Source organism: Neolamprologus multifasciatus, chromosome 12 (genome assembly GCF_963576455.1).
Source record: "Neolamprologus multifasciatus chromosome 12, fNeoMul1.2, whole genome shotgun sequence".
Classification (NCBI taxonomy): Eukaryota; Metazoa; Chordata; class Actinopteri; order Cichliformes; family Cichlidae; genus Neolamprologus; species Neolamprologus multifasciatus.
The window spans coordinates 30,282,190-30,307,501 of NC_140450.1; the positions used below are offsets into that span (position 1 = coordinate 30,282,190).

The window sequence follows — 25,312 nt, forward strand, 5'->3', positions numbered from 1 at the left end:
TCATGTCACACTCTCCAGTCTTTCAGTACCATAAATTGTTCAATGGCAACCTGCAAAGAAGTCCTCTTAATGAGTTCATTCATTCTCTCACATTACTTTTCCTGACAGACCTAAAGACAGATCTTTCTGGATAGATATAAAGACAGGACAATGCCCACATCTGTCTCATTGTCATTAGACACTGTATTGGTACATTATCTTAGCAATATATATGTGATCATCTCATCATATGATATGATTCGATATGTTATGATATGATGTGATCATATATAAGGGCTGTAAGAAGAGCCGTGTGAAAAGAATGACAGGACTGCAGATTTTTCATTTATATCCTGTGAAGCAATCAATCTTCAATCAAACCACTCCAGTCCAGAATCCAAGACCACAAGAGGAGGTAGTGAGTGAGAGGACCTGGGTGTTCATTATGGCACCCGTCTTCTACACTACAAGCCACAGTCAGAAAAGATCATTTTTAGCAGAACCTTCTTAATGTAACCCAGAACCAAGAAGTAATAAATTTAACAATACCGTAAAAATACATGAGTGTTAAGAGAGACACAACTTATGCACCAAGTAATTTTTATGTAATGCATAAATTTGAGGGCATTTGAAACGAAGTCAAACAACGTTTCCTTATCTTACATTGTAATTATGACGTAACATATTTTCACAAGTGGTATCTGTCTTTTATTTTTAAATTGCACCAACAATGCCAAAAAAGATATATTATTATTTTGTACATCATAACTGTAACTGTCCATGAAGGAATTATAGTAAAATAACATTAAATGAAGTATTTAGGCGTAGTAATCTAGTTGGCATCCCCTCGCAGCCTAATCATAATTACCCAGCCAGCCTGTTGGACGGGAGCGCAGAAGCTCTCTTCAAAAGCTGGTGTGCAGCCGCTCAGTCAGAGTAGAGGAGCAGCAGGAGGACAGCACACAGACACGGAGAGAGACACAGACGGAGCTGAGCTGTTACCATTGCCAGACTCGTTTTGGTGCGCGTAAAAGACGCCTTTCTGTTTTTACGCACAACAAAAAAAAAAGAAGAAGAAGAAGAAGAAGAAGAGGGAAACGTGCAAAGATTGATATGGAAGTTTCGACTTCAAATACTTTTTCTGGTTCGTTGACTTTATTATTTGTAGGAGAGCGGACTCTCCGCAGACTACAACTGTACACTTAGAAACGAGCGTGACGCTTTCGGAAACTTTCCAACAATCACTTGCGTTTGGAATCGTTAACTTAGTCGTGTAATTAATTGGGGTTATTTCCGCCGGTTTAGTGACATTTTCGCTTCTAAACAGTAAAATGGATCCTTTATTCAGTACTACCAATGCGTCAAATTGGACCAGCAGCTCCAATGATACCAATAACGGGACCATTTACAGGAACCAGTTTGTGCAGCCGGTCTGGAAAATCGTCCTCTGGGCCATTGCCTACAGCTGTATAGTTATCGTGTCCGTAGTAGGTAACATCACAGTCATCTGGATTATTATGGCGCACAAACGCATGAGGACTGTCACCAATTATTTTCTCCTGAACCTCGCGTTCGCCGAAGCGTCCATGTCTGCATTCAACACGGTGATCAACTTCACCTACGCGATGCACAACGAGTGGTACTTTGGACTCGCCTACTGCCGCTTCCACAACTTCTTTCCGATCGCGGCTGTGTTTGCCAGCATCTATTCAATGACTGCCATCGCTCTGGACAGGTAAGCTTCTGTTTGCACTGCTTCTGCTTTCAGAATACACGAGAAACGATCAGTGTGCCCCAAGTGTTTGGTATTGGAAAACACCCGTAAACACCCGAGACAGTCTAATGTAATCTGCCCATTCACGGTACAGTTTATGTTTCAAAATTCCACGAAAGCGAAGAGTACATCCATATATATTGGTCATTATGAAAACAGACTACTATTGATTTCTAAGGGCGTATAGGTGTGGTTAAAAAAAGAGGTGCAAATGCTTTCACATTGTTTTTGTATTATGTTTGTATTATGTTTATTGCGCACAGGAAGCGCAATAAACAGTCATGGTTAATGGTTCATTGCCTTCTGGATCAAACCCTTGTCAAATAAGAAAAAAAAGGAAAACAAAGCTGTTGCTAAATGCTTTGTGCATTCATTTTATGTCTCCATGTATACTCCTGTTACTGAAAATATAGCCTTTGGGGGAAACTATTTCTTCATTTCTAAGTCTTTATTCACTCTTAATGAGCAACCTTGTGTAGGAACACACACACAGCATAATAATTCTGAATGAAAATGAATGCATAGAAAGCCCTGCTCTATTTGAGTAGGTGTTTGTGTGAGTGATAAATGTGTGTTGTTGTCTTTGTGTGTTGTGTTGTATATATAAATCTGTGAAGTATCTATCAATATTTCCATGTAGGTAATTATCTCTGTGTGCAGGAAGGAGTGTGTGAAGATAAGTGCATTGCTCAGTTTGAAACACATTTATATGTGTTATGTGTAAGTGTGGGTGGATGTGGGTGGGTGTACATTTGAGACATCCATTTTCCTACATAACCACATGAAGCTGTGTTTGCAGCTCTGTATTTTCTGCATCTCAGGACATGTTAGCCACTAATTGTCTCACTGTGGAACACCATTAATCTGAACTTTCCGAGATTAAGTGAGAAATTTGGTTAGAGCTGAACAGAGCACAAAAGGGAAGCGACAACACATGCTATATTCAGTCTGCTCACTGCAAACATACTGTTATGAGAGTTTGCCAATCAGGGGATATAAGAATCTAACTATCCACGTGCATCCACACAACACAACCATGATATTAAAATCCCTGTAAAGGAACATTAACTTTACCTTGACTGCCCCATATGCAGTGTTGGGTAAGTTACTTTAAAATAGTAACTTAGTTACATTACTAGTTACTTCTCTCAAAAGTAACTCAGTTACTTCAAGTTACTCGTTACTCTCAAAGTAACTAGTTACTAGGGAAAGTAACTTTGGTTTTACTCAGAATTCTCTTGTTAATGTGTTGCTTCCACAACTTTGCCAGTCTTCTAGCTTGCTTACTTGCCACAAGTGCACTGTGCCACCTACCAATAGAAAGGAAAAGATAATGTGCATATTTCCACGAGAGAAATCCCACGCCTGGACCGTCATTGACTGCTGCCATGATTCTAGCCTACGTCACAGCGTCATGTGCGCCTTTTACATCCAACACAAACACTGCAGTCGTGGTGCTTTGATTGTACTCAGAACTCAGAAATTCTGCCTTCTGAATAGGAAGATGTAGGTAACACCAGACTGCAGATAAGCTGCATACAGGGCTGGACTGGGACAAAAAATCGGCCCGGGCATTTTGACTAGAGACTGGCCCACCATTATAGGAAAAATCATAAAGCCTTTGAATGAAAACAAACACTGTTGTGACAGTGATGTACACTGTTTTGATGGTATATATGCATCAATCTATCAATCCTTTGTTGTAAGATTCAGATAATTATTTTTTAAAAGCTAGACATTTTAAATGAGAATAAGAAAGAAAAGTATTTCTTTGTGCCCCCCTCTCCCTTTTAATGCCCTACCTGGCCCCCCTGGCAAAACTTTGCTAGATCCGCACCTGCACAGTTACCAGCTGTCAGCTACCTAAAAAAGGATCCTGGGGTTATCTGTCTCTCAGAAACAGTTCATAACTTCCCTTCAACTCATTTATGTCACCTAAAAGGTAAACCTGTTTCTCCATCACCTGTTCAGCTGTGATGATTCAGTAAGGACATCTCCTGGTTTCATCTTCATGTTTCCCTCTCACCAGATAACCAAACCGATATCATGACCAGCAGCTTTTTTGCAGCTGTGGCTCCAGCAAACATCAGCTGATACTAGAAATTAATATTAAATAAATTCTAACAACAGCTGATCAAGCTTAAACGTGCTGCTGTTGTTTAACACGACATCGGCTGGTTTCCTGTTTCTGGCGCAAAGTGGGCGATAAACAAACAAGAGAGAAAAGCCGATCAGCTGATCATTGATCAGTTTTCATGATTGAAGTAGAAACGGGAGAGGGAGGGGAAGAATGAGAGAAGAAGAGGCAGCTGTGCAGCAAAGACACAGAATAACTCCAGCTTTGTGTCTTTTTCATTGTAGCTGAAGTCCGGGACAAACTGTTCCTTTTCACCTCAATAAGAAACGCGTAATATTTTCTCTGAATACCAGACGGGACGGTTGGCAACTCTAATAACTTATGAACAAAATAAAGTTCAACATCATTAACTTCATAGCACCCACCCAGCTGTATAGAAACTCCGTCATGCTAGCTAGTATGCAGTACGGAAAAAGTCAGAATAACGAAAATAAACTCCACCTAAACTTGGTTTATATCTGACCCAGATAGACTGCGGGTCATAACTTCTTACCTGAAGTTCAGTTCACACTTGGACCGGCGACTGCCTCGGGTCTCTTTTCCTTCTGCATTAACCTTTTGCTAATGTTACAGAATCTGTGGAAGTTCCGCGATAGCCACCACACGAAGTAACGAGTAACGACCCTATCTAAATCCCAGTAACAACTGGGATTTAGATAGGGTAACGACCCTATCTAAATCCCAGTAACAACTAACGCGTTCCTGATTTTGGCATAATAACTAGTTACCGTGCTCGTTACCACAATAATAACGTAGTTACTGTAACGCGTTACTTAATAACGCGTTAGTCCCAACACTGCCCATATGTATGCAGCCAGGAAAAGATAGTATTTCAGAATATTTCAGAGATGTGGATGATTAAGCTGGAGGTAGACACCCACTGTGACAGCACTACCTTCACAGTTAACATTTCATCTCTTAATGACCTAAATGAAATAAAATCTTTTCTGTCTGTTGATCGTATGTTTGATGAATGTGTTAAATAGGGGAGGTGGCGCAGTGTTGCTGTAGCTGATAAGATGTTCCTTTTCTTATCTCCATCCTTTTCCTCATCATTTCTGGGGTGCTCTTGCACTGCACTGCCCACAGATCAGCAGTACAGCTGCGTGCTGAGATCAGTGTGCTGCTCCAATGCTGACTGTATTGAGGTAATTGGTAAAAAAAACAAAACAAACTCAGCTGTAGAAAAATCTACTGGGGCCGTATGTAGATTCATTGGGTCATTTATAAAATGGAGTTTTCAATTTCTTTCGCCCTGGATTTTGGGTAGAGGGAATTAAGAGAATTTGTCAAAGTGGCAAAACAGTACAAGCCTAAACCCTCTGATTACTGTAGTGGGAAAAGGACTATAACACATGAATTGATTCTTCAGTATTTTGATGATTGCATTTGATCAAAATTCATGGTTAGCACTGTTGCCGCACAGGAAGAAGGTCCTGAGTTCAAGTCCACCATCAGGCCAGGGTCTTTCTGTGTGTAATTTGTATGTTCTCCCCGTGTTTGTGTGGGTTCTCTCTGGGTACTCTGGCTTCCGCCCACATTCCAAAGATATGCAGTTAATGGGGATAGGTTAATTGGTAATTCTAAATTGCCCATAGGTGTGAATGTGAGTGCGAATGGTTGTCTGTCTCTATGTGTTAGACTGCTGACCTACCCAGGGTGTACCCTGCCTCTCTCCCTAAGACAGCTGACCCTGAAAAGGATAAGTTGAAGAGAATGGATGGATGGCATTTCACTGGCGATGGTGGTGCAGTGGTTAGCACTGTTGCCTTTAACCAAGAAGGTCGTATATTTGAATCCATGGGTGAGCTTGGGGGCTAGCTGTGTGACGTTTGGGCACTCTGGCTTCCTCCCATAGTCCAAAATAAAGCTTGTTCAGTTCATATTCTAACTAGTAGGTGTTAATGTGAGCATGAATGGTCTGTCTGTGACTGGTGACCTCTGCAGGTTGTACTCCGCCTCTCCCCATTTGACATTAGATAAAGTGAAGAAAACTGTCTTGTGAACTACACTGTTGAAGTCTTATATTTGGGAATCATTTGTATTTTATTATAATTATTATAATTATTATTATTAAGTTAGTAATGGGTAGCTGACATAGTTATGTAAACTGTATATAAAAGATAGATGGTCTTAAAAGTAAAGTTTATAAAGTGGATTCCTACAAAATTTATGCGTTAGTTGAATTTCACCTGTGACATCCTGGGGCGTACTCAAAGGAGGAGGGTTTCCCCCGGTAGGGCAACTCTTTGAGCTGATCTCTCCCAATAAAGTGTAATCCTGTAAATAATGAAATATGTTACTACTATAATATTCAAGTCTGTGTTTTGTTTTTAATTCCCTGGTGTGGTTTTTGTTGTGTGTTTAGCAACTTAGGTACAAAAACACCTGATACAGTGGGGCAAAAAAGTATTTAGTCAGCCACCGATTGTGCAAGTTCCCCCACTTAAAATGATGACAGAGGTCAGTAATTTGCACCAGAGGTACACTTCAACTGTGAGAGACAGAATGTGAAAAAAAAATCCATGAATTCACATGGTAGGATTTGTAAAGAATTTATTCGTAAATCAGGGTGGAAAATAAGTATTTGGTCACCTCAAACAAGGAAAATCCCTGGCTCTCACAGACCTGTAACGTCTTCTGTAAGAAGCTTTTCTGTCCCCCACTCGTTACCTGTATGAATGGCACCTGTTTGACCTCATCATCTGTATAAAAGACACCTGTCCACAGCCTCAACCAGTCAGACTCCAAACTCCGCCATGGCCAAGACCAAAGAGCTTTCGAAGGACACCAGGAAAAGAATTGTAGACCTGCACCAGACTGGGAAGAGTGAATCTACAATAGGCAAGCAGCTTGGTGTGAAAAAATCAACTGTGGGAGCAATCATCAGAAAATGGAAGACATACAAGACCACTGATAATCTCCCTCGATCTGGGGCTCCACGCAAGATCTCATCCCGTGGGGTCAAAATGATCATGAGAACGGTGAGCAAAGATCCCAGAACCACACGGGGGGACCTGGTGAATGACCTGCAGAGAGCTGGGACCAAAGTAACAAAGGTCACCATCAGTAACACACTACAACGGCAGGGAATCAAATCCCGCAGTGCCAGACGTGTTCCGCTGCTGAAGCCAGTGCATGTCCAGGCCCGTCTGAAGTTTGCCAGAGAGCACATGGATGATACAGCAGAGGATTGGGAGAATGTCATGTGGTCAGATGAAACCAAAGTAGAACTTTTTGGTATAAACTCAACTCGTCGTGTTTGGAGGAAGAAGAATACTGAGTTGCATCCCAAGAACACCATACCTACTGTGAAGCATGGGGGTGGAAACATCATGCTATGGGGCTGTTTTTCTGCCAAGGGGACAGGACGACTGATCCGTGTTAAGGACAGAATGAATGGGGCCAAGTATCGTGAGATTTTGAGCCAAAACCTCCTTCCATCAGTGAGAACTTTGAAGATGAAACGAGGCTGGGTCTTCCAACATGACAATGATCCAAAACACACCGCCTGGGCAACAAAGGAGTGGCTCCGTAAGAAGCATTTGAAAGTCCTGGAGTGGCCTAGCCAGTCTCCAGACCTCAACCCCATAGAAAATCTGTGGCGGGAGTTGAAAGTCCGTGTTGCTCGGCGACAGCCCCAAAACATCACTGCTCTTGAGAAGATCTGCATGGAGGAATGGGCCAAAATACCAGCTACTGTGTGTGCAAACCTGGTAAAGACCTATAGTAAACGTTTGACCTCTGTTATTGCCAACAAAGGTTATGTTACAAAGTATTGAGTTGTATTTTTGTTATTGACCAAATACTTATTTTCCACCCTGATTTACGAATAAATTCTTTACAAATCCTACCATGTGAATTCATGGATTTTTTTTTCACATTCTGTCTCTCACAGTTGAAGTGTACCTCTGGTGCAAATTACTGACCTCTGTCATCATTTTAAGTGGGGGAACTTGCACAATCGGTGGCTGACTAAATACTTTTTTGCCCCACTGTATATTGCGGATAAGTGGATATATAGAAGCCTTCACAGGGTTGCTGTGAGATACTCGTAGATCCATGCCTCTTCAGTACCCCATGACAGGGTTTTCTCCAAAGGCGGAGAGGTTGATACCAAAAATAGAAACCAACTGAGCAAAGTAAAGTCGAAAAAAATATTATTTCCCAATAAAAATGAAGTTACCATCACCGCAGTATTCACAAGTACAATCACTGTCTCATCATTTGAAAACACTGCAACAGTTTTAACATAAACGTCTCATATCCTGTTGGATTTATTTAAACACTGACAAGGGTTTTTTTTTGTCATCTATAGACTTCTGTTACCATTACTCACACATTAATAATAAAAAGAAAATCAGATTAAGCTATTTTTTATTTCTATTCTAGCCAGTGATTATTCCCATGCTGACGCTTACAAATAGTTGAAATGGCAACAAAGGTTTTGACCAGCAGAGGGGGGATTGTGTGCACATGAATCCTCAAGAAATGAATTTTTTGTAGAACCGATCGGATGGAAAGCTCCCATCTTTTATGCACCAGGTGTGATCATATGTTGATAATTTCTTTGAATAGAAAGGTGTGGTTAGGAAGTAGAAACCCTTCTAAATAAACTGCAATGGAAACACTATATTTGTGTGAGTCTGTGTTTATGTGAAAGCTCAGCCTCTTAAACTCAAAACTCTCCATTCATCAAGATTAGTTACTATATAAAGCAACACAGTGCACAGTGTTTTTCCAGGATGGATGATGGCATTGATATTATTAAGTATCCACATTCTGAGTGTGCACGATTATAGATACGATACTCTCCAAAAGGCTGTAATGGCATAAAATGTACTTACTGCAAACAAACATAATGCAACGGGCCACATTTTACAAAGTGCCAAAAACATCAGTTTTTCAACAACAGTTGATGGTGATGACGAAAAAGTATAAGAAGTCTTTGTTTCAAATCAGCTCTGTAATTCACTATTGGAGATTTGAAATAATTGAGAGTTTAAAGCAATATTTTACGATACTTATAAAACAGATGTCCTTAACTTCATCTGATTAAATTTATGTGTTTATATAAAAACAAATATGCAGAATGTACTGGCCTTTCAACAGCCACTTTGCATAAGGCATCAAGGAATATACTCCAGCTTGCAGGGGTTAGAGAGTGCAGAAAATCCATTGCTGAATATTGTTCAATAGTATTCAGTGTACTTATAATCACTGTGCTCACTGCAGCATGGAGGTGGTGACAGAAAATTCTTATTGTCTCTATCAGCCATATTTCTCTTCCATTTTGTTTCTGTCATCGCAGATAGCCGTTTCGTCTTGTTTCACTCCCTGATGATAATTTTCCCTCATGTTCATTCTTAAGAGCTGCTGGTATGTAGTAATGAGTGGTTTACTCTGAGTCGATAGGTTGCAATTATGAACATCAAGGATTTTGAATCAGCCGGTGTGGAGGCATAAGTATGCATGTTCAAGTACCCATTAGTCTAAAGAAGCTCTTAATCTACTGATTGGACAGAATGAGCCAGACAGACACTATATGCCAATTAGCTTCATGTATATGCATTAAAGGAAAATTAGCCTAATGTTTTCTAAGCTATTAATGGATCAGCTAAAAGTTATTTAACGAAACTAAGGAACCTCTTAATCTTACCTAAGAGCGAGGCCAGATTTGACGTCATTATGGGAACCAGGAGCTGAAATCAGTTAGTTTACCTGAACAGGCAGCAGCATTCCTGAAGAAGAAAGAATTTGCTCTCTAAGGCATCAGACTGTAGCTCCTCTTTAAAGTGCTTTCTGTTTGGTCAGTAGCATTAACAACTGACTTTCAAGAGATTTCAGTGATGGTAAAGTTTTACATACTGCAGTTTTGCCTGGAAAATAAAGGGATATTTATTGCTGAGGAAAAGTAGAGAATTAAAATGTTTTTACAATTAAAAAACTTAGAGCCATCAAACAGCCAACTTTGATATTCCCGTCTAAATCAGAGCGTCTTAGGATATTTCAGCTTATTCATTTTATTCAGCTCTCAGATTCAGCAAAACACCTCTAAACTCCTCACATAATTATGAAATTATGTGATGGTCATCAATAAACATGCTATCCAGCAGATCAGAGACTAGTGCTTACAGAAAACAAATGAATAGTCCAATATGATGTTGTACTGAATTTTAGTGTTTGCCAAAATGTTTCCATTTCATGCCAGCATTTTGGCTTTTCTACAGCTTGTTCTTTGAAAAATGTAATCTCAAAGTGGCTCATTGAACATGACACTGTTCAATGTAATCAAATGGCCTACACTGTTACCAGATCTCAATCTTGGCCACAGAGAATTAAAACAGCTCTTTAGGCAAAACGGGGTTTAACCCAGTACTAGCAAGGTGTACCTAATGAAGTGACCAATGAGTGTACTTTTATCTGTTCTACAGAGCACTAAGAAATTGTAAATCTGTTATTAGTAATCAATTACAGCTACCAGCTGGACCACATTAGGTACCAAATTAGAAAATGATGCCAAGAATAGCAGCACAACAGTAACAATGGCTCCCACTTCTCTTCTTACATGTTCCAGTTATTTCTCTGCTCAGAGCAGAGACTTTATAAATAGACATAACCACTTAACCTCCTAAGACCTGAACTCTTCCACGGCATGCATTTTTAATTTCTCTTTGATATTTGGGCTGATTGTGTGTCAAACCAAATGAAAAACAAGGAGCATGATACCAAAACTAGTCCACAAATACACAAAAACACTTCAAAACAGGGAAGCAATGTCAATATAGAACAGAAGGTCGACCCGGGGGTGACAGCACAAAAGTTCACAGTTCAGCTGTTCTGGAGGCCAGCCACGTGGAAGACGGTGGTGGCTCTCAAGCGTACCGGTCGAGGCTTGGTGGGCGCAGGACCGGTCGAGGCTTGGTGGGCGCAGGACCGGTCGAGGCTGCAGAGGAGGCTGGACCGGGCGAGGCTGCAGAGGAGGCTGGACCGGGCGAGGGTGTGGCAGCTGCGGATGGTGACGCTGCAGGTGACGGCTGGACGGGCCCCTCGGACCCTCCAGCGGAGATGAGGAGGTGCTGGCTGGGCTGACCAGAGCCGCCAGCGGAGACAAGGAGGTGCTGGAGCGGTTCTCCTGAATCGCCAGCGGAGATGAGGGACGGCTGGAGCGGTTCTCCTGAACCCCCAGCGGAGACGAGGAGGTGCTGGCCGGGCTGACCAGAGCCACCAGCGAAGACGAAGAGGGGCTGGAGCGGTTCTCCTGAACCCCCAGCGAGAACAGATGCAGAGCCAGCAGGTGGGGAGATTTCTGGCTGAGGGGACGCTAACTGTAGCTGCACAGGGCACGCAGTCGGATTGGGATGCAATGGCTGGGGCTGTCAGGGCAAAAAGTCTGTCCAAAGTCTGTCAGCACCACGCAGTCCTCATCTGGCGGAGAAAGCTCACAAAGGCTTCCAGCTGAGGTTGGCAGTGTCTGAATGGGTTGCTGACCAATTAACTGGGCTGGTGACTGAGCTAACGACTGAACTAGAGACTGAGCTGGTGACAAAACAGGGAACTGGGCTAATAACTGAGCTAATGACTGGGCTATGGACAAAAGTGCAAGTTGTAGTGATGGTGGATCAGCAGGTAGCTGAACTTGTGACTGAGCAGGTGACTGACTCTTGGCTGCTCTCCTCCAGGGAACAGGAACGGGTGTTGGGCCTGGCCGAACACCAGCCATCCCCACCCGAGGAACAGATACGGGTGCAGGGACGAGCTGGGCTCTGGCTGCCTTTACCCTGGGGGCCGGTGTAGGTGCAGGAGCTAGCTGGGCCTCTGCTGCTCCCACCTGAGGAACTGAGACGGATGCAGGAGTCGGCAGGGTCACAGTTACCCTCACCCAGGGAACCGGAACAGGCACAGGCACTGGCTGGGTGTCCATCAACCCCACCCGAGGAGCAAGTACGGGTGCAGGGATGAACGGAGCCTCTGCCAGGCTGGAGACAGAAGCAGGGACCAGCTGGACCTCAGCCACCCTCACCCGAGGAACTGATACGGGTGCAAGGGAAAGCTGGGCCCGAGCTGCCCTGGAAACAGGAACTGGAGGTGGAGAGTGAAGCACAGGAACAGTAACAGTCACTGGGTAAACTAGGTTATTGGTGCCGAACTCAGTTTTAGGAGATCTAGGTTAAAAGCAAGCAGGTCCTAGAAAATCCACTGCCATTAAACTCTCCAGGTTAGAGCTAGCAGTCCTGGAGGAGATTAGCTCAGAGACAGTCACAGAAGCAGTTTCAAAACAAACCACATCACTAACTCTCTCTTGAGGAACGTTGTGCTGTCTAACACAGGTCAGGGAAGGGAGCTCGCCAGAGAGTTCTTTTCAGAATCTCGGATGGAATGAAAATCACAGGTTGAGAAACAGAATCAATTTTCAAACAGTCCATAGGTGAAGCGACACGGCTGGCCGACTCAGAACTAACTGGATGGGGAGCCACACATTCCAGGGACGAAGTAACACCCACAACAGTTTTCACAACAACTGGTTCAGAGGAATAGTGAACAGGACCAAGCATGCATTGGGTGTGGCTGTAGCTCAGGAGGTAGAGCAGGTCACCTACTGATCGGAAGGTTGGTGGTTCGATCCTTGGCTCCTCCAGTCTGCGTGTCAAGTATCCTTGGGCAAGATACTAACCCCAAGTTGCTCTCCGATGCGTCCATCGGAGTATGAATGTGTGTGAATGTAGTTAAATAGCACTAAGTATAGATAAAGTGCTTGTGAGAATGGGTGTGATTGGGTGAATGTGGCATGTTGTATAGAGCGCTTTGAGTGCTCCGAGAGAGTAGAAAAGCGCTATATAAGAATCAGTCCATTTACCATGCATTGCCGTGGGTCACTGAACTTGACTTGATCAGCCAACTCTGCAACGCTTAACACAAGTCTTTTGGCTAGCTTAACAAAGGAAGCGGCCATCTTGTTACCACTCACTCGAGAAACTGAATGATTAATCACTGGTTGTGGAGCTGACTGGGCCACACTGGACAGGTCAAAAGACAAAACGGGTTGGAACATGCAACAGTCACTAGAAGGAGCATCAGCTACAGAACACACAGTCTCAGATGGTTTGTGCTCCTCAGCATGCACTGTTATATCTAGAGCTGATGATGGTGGTGGTGTGTGGCTGAGCTCAGACTGGGAAACCTCAGAATGTACAGGCTGAGTAAAACAGTTCTGCGGGGCTACAATGCTGGAAGCAGTATGTAGGTGAGTCTGGTGTGGAATAACAGTCTTTGGTTCAGCTAACTCTACAGGTGAAACATTCATATTGGCTAACTCAAGGAGATCACTGCGAGCATTACAAGACTCTGATGGCTCAGGAACACAAAGATCACTAGTTAGGACAGCCGGTGAACAATCTGACACTGAGGTGCCTCGCTGTATAGTGTCTTTAGAGTCCAAAACACAAAGTGGCAGAATTGTCTGAGTTAGGCAACACAATATCCACGGAGGGCCAAACAGTGCTACTCACAGTGGTGGATAAGTCATGAAGTCCGGGTTCAAAAAGTTTGGGACTGGGAAACCTCAGAATGTACAGGCTGAGTAAAACAGTTCTGCGGGGCTACAATGCTGGAAGCAGTATGTAGGTGAGTCTGGTGTGGAATAACAGTCTTTGGTTCAGCTAACTCTACAGGTGAAACATTCATATTGGCTAACTCAAGGAGATCACTGCGAGCATTACAAGACTCTGATGGCTCAGGAACACAAAGATCATTTGTCAGATTATTTGTCAGCTAATAATAAAGACAGCTAGCTAGCGTGGTTAGCTAGGTGCTTGCAAAAACTCATTGTGATATTATTATGAACTGGTAATGTTGGCTAGTAAAGAACAGGATTAAAACTAAGCTGTTGTACCAGAACAAAGTAAAGAGCTACTCTTTAGAGTGCCTTTTACCAGATGACAGAAAGGCCCTTACTTCATTTAACTTCACCTTTAAAACTATTTAAACAATAAAAATCTTCCCACTCCCACCAGCTGTCATGAAAAATAAGGCGTAGCTCTTTCTCTTAGACCAGAGTTAAATACATTAATTTCTGCTGTAACATTGAGCCTTAGGGAGATCTATGACAACTGATGGGTTTTTGTAACTTGAAGTGGCCATTGAAGGAGCTGCAGTTTTTACACTTGTGTGGCGGTTTCATTTTTCAACCCAGAATTGACAAGCATCAACTTCTAGGAGGTACTTCAATAGTTGCTGAATGATATGAATGATATGAATCTGAATCAAACAAACTGTACATTTTAAAGTTGTAACAATTAGTGTTGCCATCCATGTGTTGTGATAAATGCCACTTTCTTTCATAACGGAATCCTTTAAGGGTGCCACTTAATCAATAATCAATATGACTGAGGAGTAAACAAAGAAATGAAAAATCACCAGCTGAGACTGGATCAAAGCAGATGAAGTACTTTTTATATTTACCTACTATAGCTGGAGGACAGCTTACACCAGGAAAAGCAGGTCTTAGGAGGGGTTTATTTGCTGCATACCCACTACAGCTTAATGTGTTCTCCTCTCCATCTCATGTCCTTCCTCCAATTTCTACATCTTTCCTTCCTGTTCTGTCTGCTATATCCAGAGGGACCATCAAGGGAAGTTATTCTGGCTTCTGCCTCCCTTCTGCTTCTCCATGATTCATGCCTTGTGCATAAAAAAATGGGAAGAAAGGGATCACTCCTCACGAGAGGATTCTCTGATGTGACTAATCAGGAAAAATGCTGACAGAGCATTGCTTTGCTTTGCAAATTAGCATGAATATTAGCACAGATGCTATTACGTTTTTCCCCATTGGAGTTCCCAAACTATGCACAAATTTAATCCAATTTGTTTTATTTGTTAATTAATACGCAAAATGCTGATACAACAACAAACTGAAAGATTGAAACAGAATAGTGAAACAAGCTGATGAAATAAACACGCTAAATAGCCATGCTAGTGAAACCTAGAAACCTGCTATATTATGTTTATTGAGGCAGATATGCACTGCACCTCTAATGCACAAAGAGAACTCAGGGTACAGCAGTGGTACAGGGAACAGAACAAATCCTTTATCACTTTATCCTACAATTAGGTACAAGTACTGTACCTCTGAATATGGTATGCTTTTGTAACTTCTTGCCTGTAGTAAGAATAGCTCTGTGCAATTAGTGACCAAAAAACATACCTTCATTCATTCACTCTCACATTCACACACTGGTGGAGGCAAGCTACAGTTGTAGCCACAGATGCCCAGGGGCAGACTGACAGAAGCGAGGTTGCCATATCGCGCCATCGGCCCCTCTGGCCAACACCAGTAGGCGGTAGGTGAAGTGTCTTGCCCAAGGACACAACGACCAAGACAGACAGAGCAGGTCATCGAACCGATAACTTTCCGGTTACAAGATGAGCTTCCCAACCCCCTGAACCACAGTCGCTCCAAATTGCAGAGTAAAGTACAGACCCTTGTGTTTTTCCCATTTTAATATATGCCTATATGTTTTCACTAAACAACAATGGCAGTAAGAAACATAATTTTCACTTATTATGATTACTTTGACTATCATATCAATCTATGTGTCACGGCTGGGGCAGCAGTCGTGTGGTGTATTGAGTAAAGGATCCAAAATGCAGGTACTGGCTGGGGTGCGAGTGAGTGTTTATTTACAGAAGTGACAAAAACAATCAATCAAGGCTTGTGCAGGTTGCCCTTACACACACAACACAGACATCACATGGGGATACAGGTCGGAGATCGGTAGCGTTACAGAAAAAAAACACTGAAATATACACTACAATGGGAAAGTACAAGAGGAAAAAAAGAGACCTCTACTCATGCTTGGCTCCTGTGGGAGGACAGCATGAGAACAGGAAACAAAAAAAACTCCTCTGCACAAAAAAGCACATAAATGTCCACAGCACACCATTATGGAACACGTGACAAGCCACAGGATTGGGTGGGGGGTGAGGAGTAATCTGAAGCAAACACAGCAGCCATCCTGCCCAGCGCTACCATTCCAGCGCGGGCTCAGACCCGCCGTGTTCCCAGGAGGGAACAAGCATCGAAGGCGTTTGGAAAGGGAGGGGGGATGAGTGTGTGCATATCAGTGTATGTATGTGTGTGCGTGTCCAGAGTTCAGCTGAGACAATGTCCTTCGCCCTGCCAGGCTAAGTAAACAGTCTTGCAGCAAACCCAGGTGGCCTTGCATGGAATGGGAAGAACAGTCTAAACACAGTCGTTATCAGGGTGTTTTTGTTCGGCTCCAGCCTTGAGACCACAGCTGGCGCCGAAAGGGTATCCGCATGAAGTGATGATGCTTTTTACTTTAGTGCAAACAGCTCATATGAATTTCAAAGCTGTTCTAACAGTCCAACACTGGTCTCTCAATCTCCCGTTGGAGAGCCGTGAGCTTCTCCATGATGTTATCAAACTTGCGCTCTGTGATGTTGTCATTCTTGTGCTCAAAGAGCCGATTCTGAGAACTCACGACCACAGTGAGCCTCCCCAAGATGTCATCCAATTTGCGCTCAGAGATGTTATTCCAAGCAAGCCCCTCCAGATGTAATCCAGTCTGCAGTCAGAGATCTTATTCTGAGTATTCATGGCAGCTGTAAGCCTCTCCAAGATCTTATCCGTGCTGCACTCAATGAGCCCATTTTGAGAAACTCACGCCTCGTCCCATCATTTCAATCCCAGCGGGCAGCCTTGTGGGGGTTTGAACAGCCGGTTCCGCTTTCTTAATTATTTGATAAGTCAGGGCCAAGCCAGCTCCGATCAGCAAGAACCCTGTTACCATGGTTCCGAATAGGTAGATATCTTCAGCACTCAGGCTCACCCAAGCCCAAACTTCTTGTTGAGAAAGGGGTGTCAATTGCATTTAGGGACCAGTAGAGATCAAATCCATAATTCCTCTTTTAGGTTTTAGAGAACAGACTGTGAGAGAATGTTCCAGGGAAAAGTAATACAAAAAACACGAGACTAGACAAAGACATACGAGGCTAAGCAGGGAAGCTAAGGGAGAGGAGGAGAGGAGAAAAGTGCGACCGCCTTCGTCAAGAGCAAGAGCAGAAAAGGACAGGAAGAGCAGAGCGGGGGTTAACAAACCTAAACTGGGGAAAACTAAAGAATTGACCTGAAACCAAACGCTCAAGGGAGGAGGAGCAAAATGCACAGAGAAAGATGGCAGAGAGATGCCGAAAGAACACCGGGTTACACAGAGTAATGCAGACTCACAGAGTACCACAGACGACGCGACAGAGAGCACAGGAAAACACAGGGCTTATATACACAGGGCGGTAATCAGGGAATGGGCAACAGGAGGGAGACACAGCTGGGAGAAACTAGGCTAACGAGGGGAAAAGTACAACTGAACACATTGACATCAGGCATGAACATGAACCTTCAAAGTAAAACACTTTACTAAGACACGGACTAGACAGAGTGAGACAGACTTGACACGGAACTAAACCTGCAAAAATAACAACCATAATCAAAACAGTATCACTAAATAATCAGAACATAAATCATAATCAGAAACACACCAAAACATAAGAAACAGAAAAAGCTGGGTCAAAATGACCCAGGACCATGACACTATTGACCTTGAAAGAGAGGTCAGAGTTCAAATGACATAATATTTTAAATCTTTATACAGTTTCTTCTATATGCTGTCAATACACAAACACACTTGTAAGGATAGTTTCTAAGTTCGTCGATTTTCAACCAATAAATCATTTTGCTGACTTTGGTGGATATAAGCCAAATTTTAACAAACTGTTAACATGACCCCACTCTACACCGTTACAAAGTTTTATCAGAAATCATTTAAAGCTTTTCAAGCTTCTATGTTTGCAAACAGAATGATGACATACACGCACACACACATGCAAACACTACCAAAAACATAACCTTGTTAGCAACATTCAGTATTCTGACTGATGATTTGGTTATGGTAGTGGCTTATCTCATGCCATGGTACTGACAGCGTGCCTCACTGTGTTTATTAGGTAGGGTATGCTTTGCAGTTATGCAGTTGTTAAACCACCAACCTGTTGATGCTTATCCTAAGCTTGAATTGTCATATGGCTCTTCAAAACACCAAGGAAACTGTAGGTTCTACTAGTCGTTGTGATCGAGCTAATTGTTAAATATGATTGTAGCTGATCGATCAGGAAGTTGCAACAAGATGTAGCTAAGCTGATTTGTCTAGCTAAATTAAATTTCATTCTTCCCAACAACAGTCATCCACACCTCATGATGAGAGCACTAGGAGGAAAGCAGGAAGAGCACGTTTCGTCCTTTCCTATCAGAGATACAGTAAAATGTGTGGTCATGTTTTAGTCACCAGTATTCAGACATTGCTAAAGTACAAGGACTCGCACAAATGTAGCAAAGCTGTTTGAGCTGCTGATTTGCTGTTAAACGCTGATATGAAGTGTTACTATGGTTACTCATTTGAGAAGTCAAGGGCATGTCGGTCACAAAACACCTAATATAGAAGAATATAGAAATATAGAAGAGTTATATCATTATAATTAATTAGTGGTGGGAGGAGATACCATCATATACATTCGCAAACATGATCTCATTGAAACAAAAAAAACATTGTTATTTTATGTGCTGCAAATATTTCAAAAGACAAGTCGCTCTCAGATCTTCGGTAAATGCACATGCATCATTTAGTCTCAGACTTTAGTCTCATCTTCAGATAATTTTGAAAAGGTGCCACAGAGCCATGTCACCTCTGAGCGAAAAAAATAAATACTGATTTTAACACTTGTCATTTTCTGTCACTGAACAAAATCCACTCAGGTTAGAGCTTGGAAAAAACAGCCATGAGGCTGGATGTGTCTAATTGAGGGCACTTAGCTGACTGCTGACTGCTGGCTGCTGTTATTAATGTTATTATTTAATTTGGTGTCTGTATAGGAAGTTAAAAAAAATAAGCTATAAGATAATTGAGTGTGGTGGTGCTGAAGTAATTTAAATTACTAGCTTAACTTTGGCTCCATTATTATAAGGCCACATAGGACTGCAAATTTTGACAGTATTTAGTTTTTCTTATAAGTATGTAAGGGAGAGCGGCCTTTATCACCTGCAATCTTGCCTGATGTTGTTGTTTCTGTGCTTCTATGATTAGTACCTCTGTGCTGTCTTTCAGTCCAAATTTGTCCAGCCATTGGCGGGATTTCTCAATATCAGCAACTTCTTCTATGGAACGCACTGAAGACAGGAAAAGGAACTATCAAAATAAAACAGCAAACATGAGACCTTCACAAAGACACAGACTTTTTTTTTTTCAACTTTAATTTTTATTAGTTTAAGTTAACATTGAAAACCATACAGTAAAGAAAATTACAAACAAACATACAAACAGTCTGGAGTTTAGGTGTCTGTGAAGGTTCTCAGTCATCCAGGTCATCGTAAGCTCCTTTGACAGTCTGGAGTTTACATTTCTTTTTCCATCTGTCACATGAAAATTTCTTGTTATGTTGTGTTTTTGGTGCCACTTCGGAATGCTTTCCACTTCCTCCATTGTCTATCGTATTTACATATTCCCATCAGTCTAATATTGAATGTTATTTTTTCCATCTCTGAGATACCCTCTACAATACTAATCCAATCTTGCTGAGTGGGAGGGTCTGGGTGTAACCACTTCTTTGTGATTGCTTCTTTGGTTGCGGCTAGAATTATTTTCACTAGATATATTACACTTCGGGAGTTGCAATGTTATTAGCCTTGTTCTGGGATTCTTCCCATCCCATATAAACCTTGAGATCATCTTGTCTCATATTTTAAATTTTCTTTGAGGTATAGGAAGTGGGAGTGATTGAAACATGTATAGCAATCTTGGGAGAACGTTCATCTTTATTATTTGAATTCTAGAGTAAAAATTTGTAGGTGTTGTTGACCACCATTCTAGGTCTTTTTTTATGTTACCCTCCACCTGATTGTAGTTTGTGTCCAACATAGCAGATAATGATTTTGTCAAGGTTACGCCCAAATATTTCATGGTATTCAAGTGCCAATTTAGTTTAAAGTCATTTCTAATCTTTTGAGAAGGTGTATAATTGAATGATAAAATTTGTGTTTTGGATATATTAATTTTGTAGCCCGACAAGTGTTCGAAGGTATGGAATAGTTGCATCAAAGTTGGAAAGCACTTGTCAGGATCTCATAAGAAAACAATGACATCGTCAGCAAATAATCCAATAAGATGTTTTTGTCCGGCAAGAGTTACCCCATTCAGATTTGGATGCTGCCGCACTGCTTGCGCTAGTGGCTCGGCATATAAAGCAAAAAGAATTGGTGACAAGACACAGCCCTGTTTTGTACCTCTATGTAGCCGAATTCTGTCCGTCAGGCAACCATTCATCTTGATTCTGGCTGTAGGTTGATTATACCCATATGGAAAAGATATATATAAATCTTATAAAGTTTGTATCTGTCTTGTGTGAAACTTGTATGAAAAGCATACAAGAGTGAAAACACATATAAGATCCCTTGAAAAATTATATAATGAAACTTGTATGTTTTGGATACTTACTAAAACAATATATGAAAGTAATGAGAAAGTGGCCACTTTCATGAGTAAATCATATAAGTTTTTACTATTTCTTTTCCATATGGGTAAATTGTCCTTATACATTGTATTGAACTGTCCTTAAACCCAAATTTTTTCAATACTTCAAATAGGAAGAGCCAACTAACACTATCAAATGCCTCTAAACTTATTAACACAGTACTGATATTGGTCTTTTCTGCATTGTCGATAATGTGAAGGACTCTTCTTATATTATCCTGTGCCTGACGTCCCTTAATGAATCCGGTTTGTTACACTTCTATCAAGTCTGGTACAAAGTTTTGAAGTCTTTTGCTAATAATCGAGGCGTACAGTTTGTAATCATTATTAAGAAGGGAAATGGGTCTATAGTTCTTGCAATACTCTTTGTTCTTACCTTCTTTAGGTAAAATTGTGATGATGGCTTCTCCCCATGATGGTGGGGCTATTCCCTGTTTCAGAGTCCAGTTAAAGCACGATAGAAGAAGTGGCTTGAGTTCTTCTTTTAACACTTTATAAAATTCAGACTGAAAGCCGTCACTTCCTTTGTTTGTTTTCTGCTCGACAATAGCTGTATCTAATTCCTTATCAGTAATCTGTGAGATCAATAATTTTTTTGGGTATCCCTATGGAGGGCAAGTCGAGCGGATCAAGAAAATTTTTAATTGTCTCAAGGTCTGCAGCAGCCGGTTGTGAGTACAGTCTCGTGTAGTATTTTTTAAACTCATTTTCTATCTCATTAGGCATATAATGTAGTTTGTTACTGTCTAAGTTTCTTACTTTGTTAATAATCATTGATACCTGCTTTTTACGCAGTCTTCTTGCAAGTATTTTAGTTGCTTTGGGCCCTGATTCGTAATAAGTTTGATGCATGAACCTAGCCTTTTTTTCTACTTCTTCTTTTAGTAATTCATCAATTTGGTTTCTAATATCTGATATTTCTTCTAGAATTAGTGAATTTTTAGATTGTTTGTGCTCCTTCTCAAGACGTTTAAATTTTTCTGTTAAATTTTTATTTAAAGCCAGTCGCACCTTTTTTTGTGCTGCTGTTAGAGCTATTAGTTTTCCCCGTAAAACTGCCATTAGTGCATCCCAAAGTATGATTGGGCTCACATCTCCAGTATCATTGTCTTCTATATACGTTTTAATGTCCTCTTTGATTTTCTTAACATATTCATCCCTATTTAGAATCCCCAAATTAAGTCTCCATGCTGTATATATTTTTCTATTATTAAGGCTGAGTTCTAGACTAATCAAACTGTGATCTGAAACATCGGCCACACCAATTTTGCATTCTGTAACATTACGAATTTCTTCAATACTAATTAGAAAATAATCAATTCTCGAATATGTAGCGTGAGGGACAGAGTAATGGGTATAGTCCCTAGTTTGAGGGTTGCGTGTTCTCCATACATCAATCAATCCCACCTCCTGTAATATTGTGTTCATAAAATTTGTCAGGCGATGTTTACATGTTGTAACACTGGTTGTGTCGATGTTCCAATTTAACACAACATTGTAGTCCCCTGCGCATACCACCAGACCTTCAGATTCTTGTGTCACTAAATTGAATAAATCTTTGAAATCACTTTTCTTACTTCCTGGTGGGGCATAGATATTGATCAGGGTGACTAGTTTATTTTCCAATTTCCATTTAATTAATAAGTATCTACCTTCCTTATCAGACACCTCTCTGTGACATTCAAATTGGACAGAATTTGCTATTAAAGTAGCTACTCCTCTTTTCTGACGTTGTCTATAGGAGTTATAATAAGTGTTTTTATAGCCAAATCTTTTCAATTTTTTATGTTCCTGTGGAGGCAGGTGGGTCTCCTGCAAGAATATTACCTGTGCCTTTTCTTTTTTGGGTTTGCTACCACCTTACTTCTTTTGATTGGGTTATTCAATCCATTCACATTAAGTGACACCAGTTTAATATTATTAAAAGACATATAATCTGCACAAAGACACAGACTTGACACTGTGATGAGACATGACTGAATAGGGGAACAGAGAGAACATGAAACACAGAGACAACAGTAACTAAATGTAAAACACAGGGAAGGGACAGTGAACTAGGAACTATAAATATCACACAAGCAGAAAACAATAAAAAGAACCAAACACATGACAAACAATAACTCAAAGAATATAACTTAAACCAGAATTACACAAACTGGGTCACAGCTAGATGACATCTATGTAGATGAGGAGGCTGATTTTTCTCCATTTTGAGGCGATTCGGGCCTATGCATAGCAGTATATGGGACAGGGCATCTCCTTGGTAAATCCAACACTTAATGGTGACTTGCGTAATTGGTTTGAAGTTGGCCTTTAGTGTTGCCACGTCCCTGAAATCCTCATCAAGGCTCTTTGGAGCCTGTTGGTCTTGTAAAATTCTTTCTGTCAGTCCAGGCAGTACACAGGTTGGTTAGTCTGGTCTTACAGTCTTGAGTGACTGCTCTGTCTACCAGGAGCTAGTGTTTTGCCCCCTTGTGCCACTTACTTTGTGGGCTATGCACCTGTTCATTTTAGCCGCTATTATGCCTGATAGGAGCTTCCATGTTGTACTGAGGCAGGTTATTCCCCACCTTCTGGGGATCCTTGGGGATCTGGCCTTCGGTTTGCCATTTCTGCGATTTTGCATCTCATCCAGTAGCAGCTGGTTCATTTGTGCTGTCGTGCTCATTGAGTGCAGTTAGTTTCTTTAGCCAGTAAGTGTGAATGGTGCTGTCCAACTCATCATACTTGGGACACTTTCTTGGATGTCTGCTGCTGGGATGGTAACTGGTTTCTATTCAGGGAAGTCCCTGTGGACTGCTACTATTGGTTTTGCATGAGTGAGTGGTGGCTGAAGGATTTACAGGTATGCAGAGAGTCTATAATGGCAACAACAGATGCAATACTTCAAATTACATCTCACAAACACAATGAACTCTCACATACAGAAACACACACAAGCTTTGCTACCATCATTCAGCTTCCAGCTACAGATGGAAATTTATGTAATTTGCTGCAAAAAGAAATAGAAAACCAAAAAAAGATGAAGGACCACAAGAAATAGATTAACAATACAATTACCACCGCCTACATTCAAATACAATTTCTGAAAAAAATAAAATAAATAATTAATCAATCACCTTTACTGTCTCATTCTTAATCACTTACATTACAGGAAAACTCTGCAGCAGGTTCATGGTGTTTATATTGAACCACTGCATTGCCATTGCAGTTTTAGGTTCAATTTGTGGATAACTGGAGGTGTATGTCAGACATGAAATCCAGCATTTGCTACCCAAGCTACCTGCTACCTTGTGAGAGGGAATCCTATTGAGAGGAATCAGATATTGCCTACAGACAGATGTTTGAAGTACAAAGTTTCAGGGGTGTGTTTACCAAGATAAGAATGAAGGGGAGGGAAACACAGGGGTGCTAAGATCTCTACCAGCAAATCCATGAAAATGAAATTACTTTCGGGTAAAGAAGTGTGTCTGTGTCTGAATGTGTTTTTTATTTATTTTATTTTTTTTTAACTGCAGGAGAAGATTAATCTAACAGAATCAGGCCCCAGGTGCAGGCTGTGTGAAGATGCCCCTGAGACAATACAGCACATAAAAGTAGGGTGCGAGATGCTAGCAGGCAAAGCATACATGGAACACCATAACCAAGTGGTTAGTGTACAGGAACATCTGTACGGAGTATGGCCTAAGTCCCAAGGTCAATATGAGACACACTCCCCCTAGGGTGGTTGAGAATGACCAAGCTAAGATCCTGTGGGACTTCCAAATACAGTAAGACACACTGGTGATGGCTTACCAACCAGAAATGATAGTGGTAGACAAGCAGAGGAAGATGGTTGTAGTAATAAATGTAGCTATACCGAATTGTGGCAACATCAGGAGGAAGGAACATGAAAAGCTCAAGAAAACCCAAGGGCTGACAGAAGAACTCGAGAACATGCAGAGGGTGAAGGCAAGTGTAGTTTGGTGTCCAGTTTGCATGCCAGTAGGGATAATAATGATGATTTGGGCTTTGGGGCAAGCGGACCACTGTTCTCTGCAGGTGTGTGTTTGAATCTGACATCACCAGCTTAAATATGACTCACCTACATGAAGGCCAGAGCCTTTTGAAGTAGAGCTAAGGTAAAGCCGAGGTACCGATCTCCCGCTTTCAGTGGACTGCAGGGAGCATTTGATTTTAAAAGCCTGCTCTTGTGTTTGATATAATTAGAGTGAGAATATCCATTTAGCAGATTCATTTGGGTTATTAGTGGGATTAAGCCTTTAATTAGACCTCTTTGGCTCAGGATGGCATTTGGCTGGAGAGCTTTTCTGAAAAGAGACGAAAATTAGTAACAGTATACTGTGTACAACAAAAATATCAACGTTATAGGCTTTTCACATAGTGTGGGAATTTAGTAATTGAAACTGAAAATCCTTGAGAAATGACTTCCATAAAGTAAAGACTTCACCAGATAAGCATACCTTCAAGATTATGGAGCTAGCAGGAAAAACATGAATTAAAGTGCAACTCAGTCAATACAACCAAATCTCTAATAAATGTAAGTCAAAAATCTATACAGAGGTTTAAAATAAGAACGGATGGGGAGTCGATAATTATTTCTTTCTCTCGCTGAAGTATTGTATTTTCACTGAGGAGAAATGAGATCCAACAGAAAAATGACTTTAGATGGACTTTGTAATGAAGCTCAGTGTCAATGATGTGCAAGGTCATTTTAAGTGATTCCTGCACCTCTTCGTCTCTGATGAGGAGCATGAACATGGCAGTATGAAATCACTACGGAAACGTCGAGGGAGCCTGATGGGAATCCTTCACACATTTTAT

At 41.4% G+C, this 25,312-nt stretch overlaps 1 protein-coding gene across 1 annotated transcript in view; it reads left to right on the plus strand.

The window, feature by feature from the left end:
• The first annotated feature begins 854 nt into the window (after positions 1-854).
• Positions 855-25,312, plus strand: part of tacr1a (tachykinin receptor 1a) — a 52,881-nt gene continuing 28,423 nt past the window's right edge. Inside the window, exon 1 of the mRNA XM_085181117.1 lies at positions 855-1,714. Coding sequence (XP_085037243.1) covers positions 1,311-1,714 — 404 coding nt within the window. The 5' untranslated portion in view covers positions 855-1,310. The remainder of the gene's footprint in view (positions 1,715-25,312) is intronic.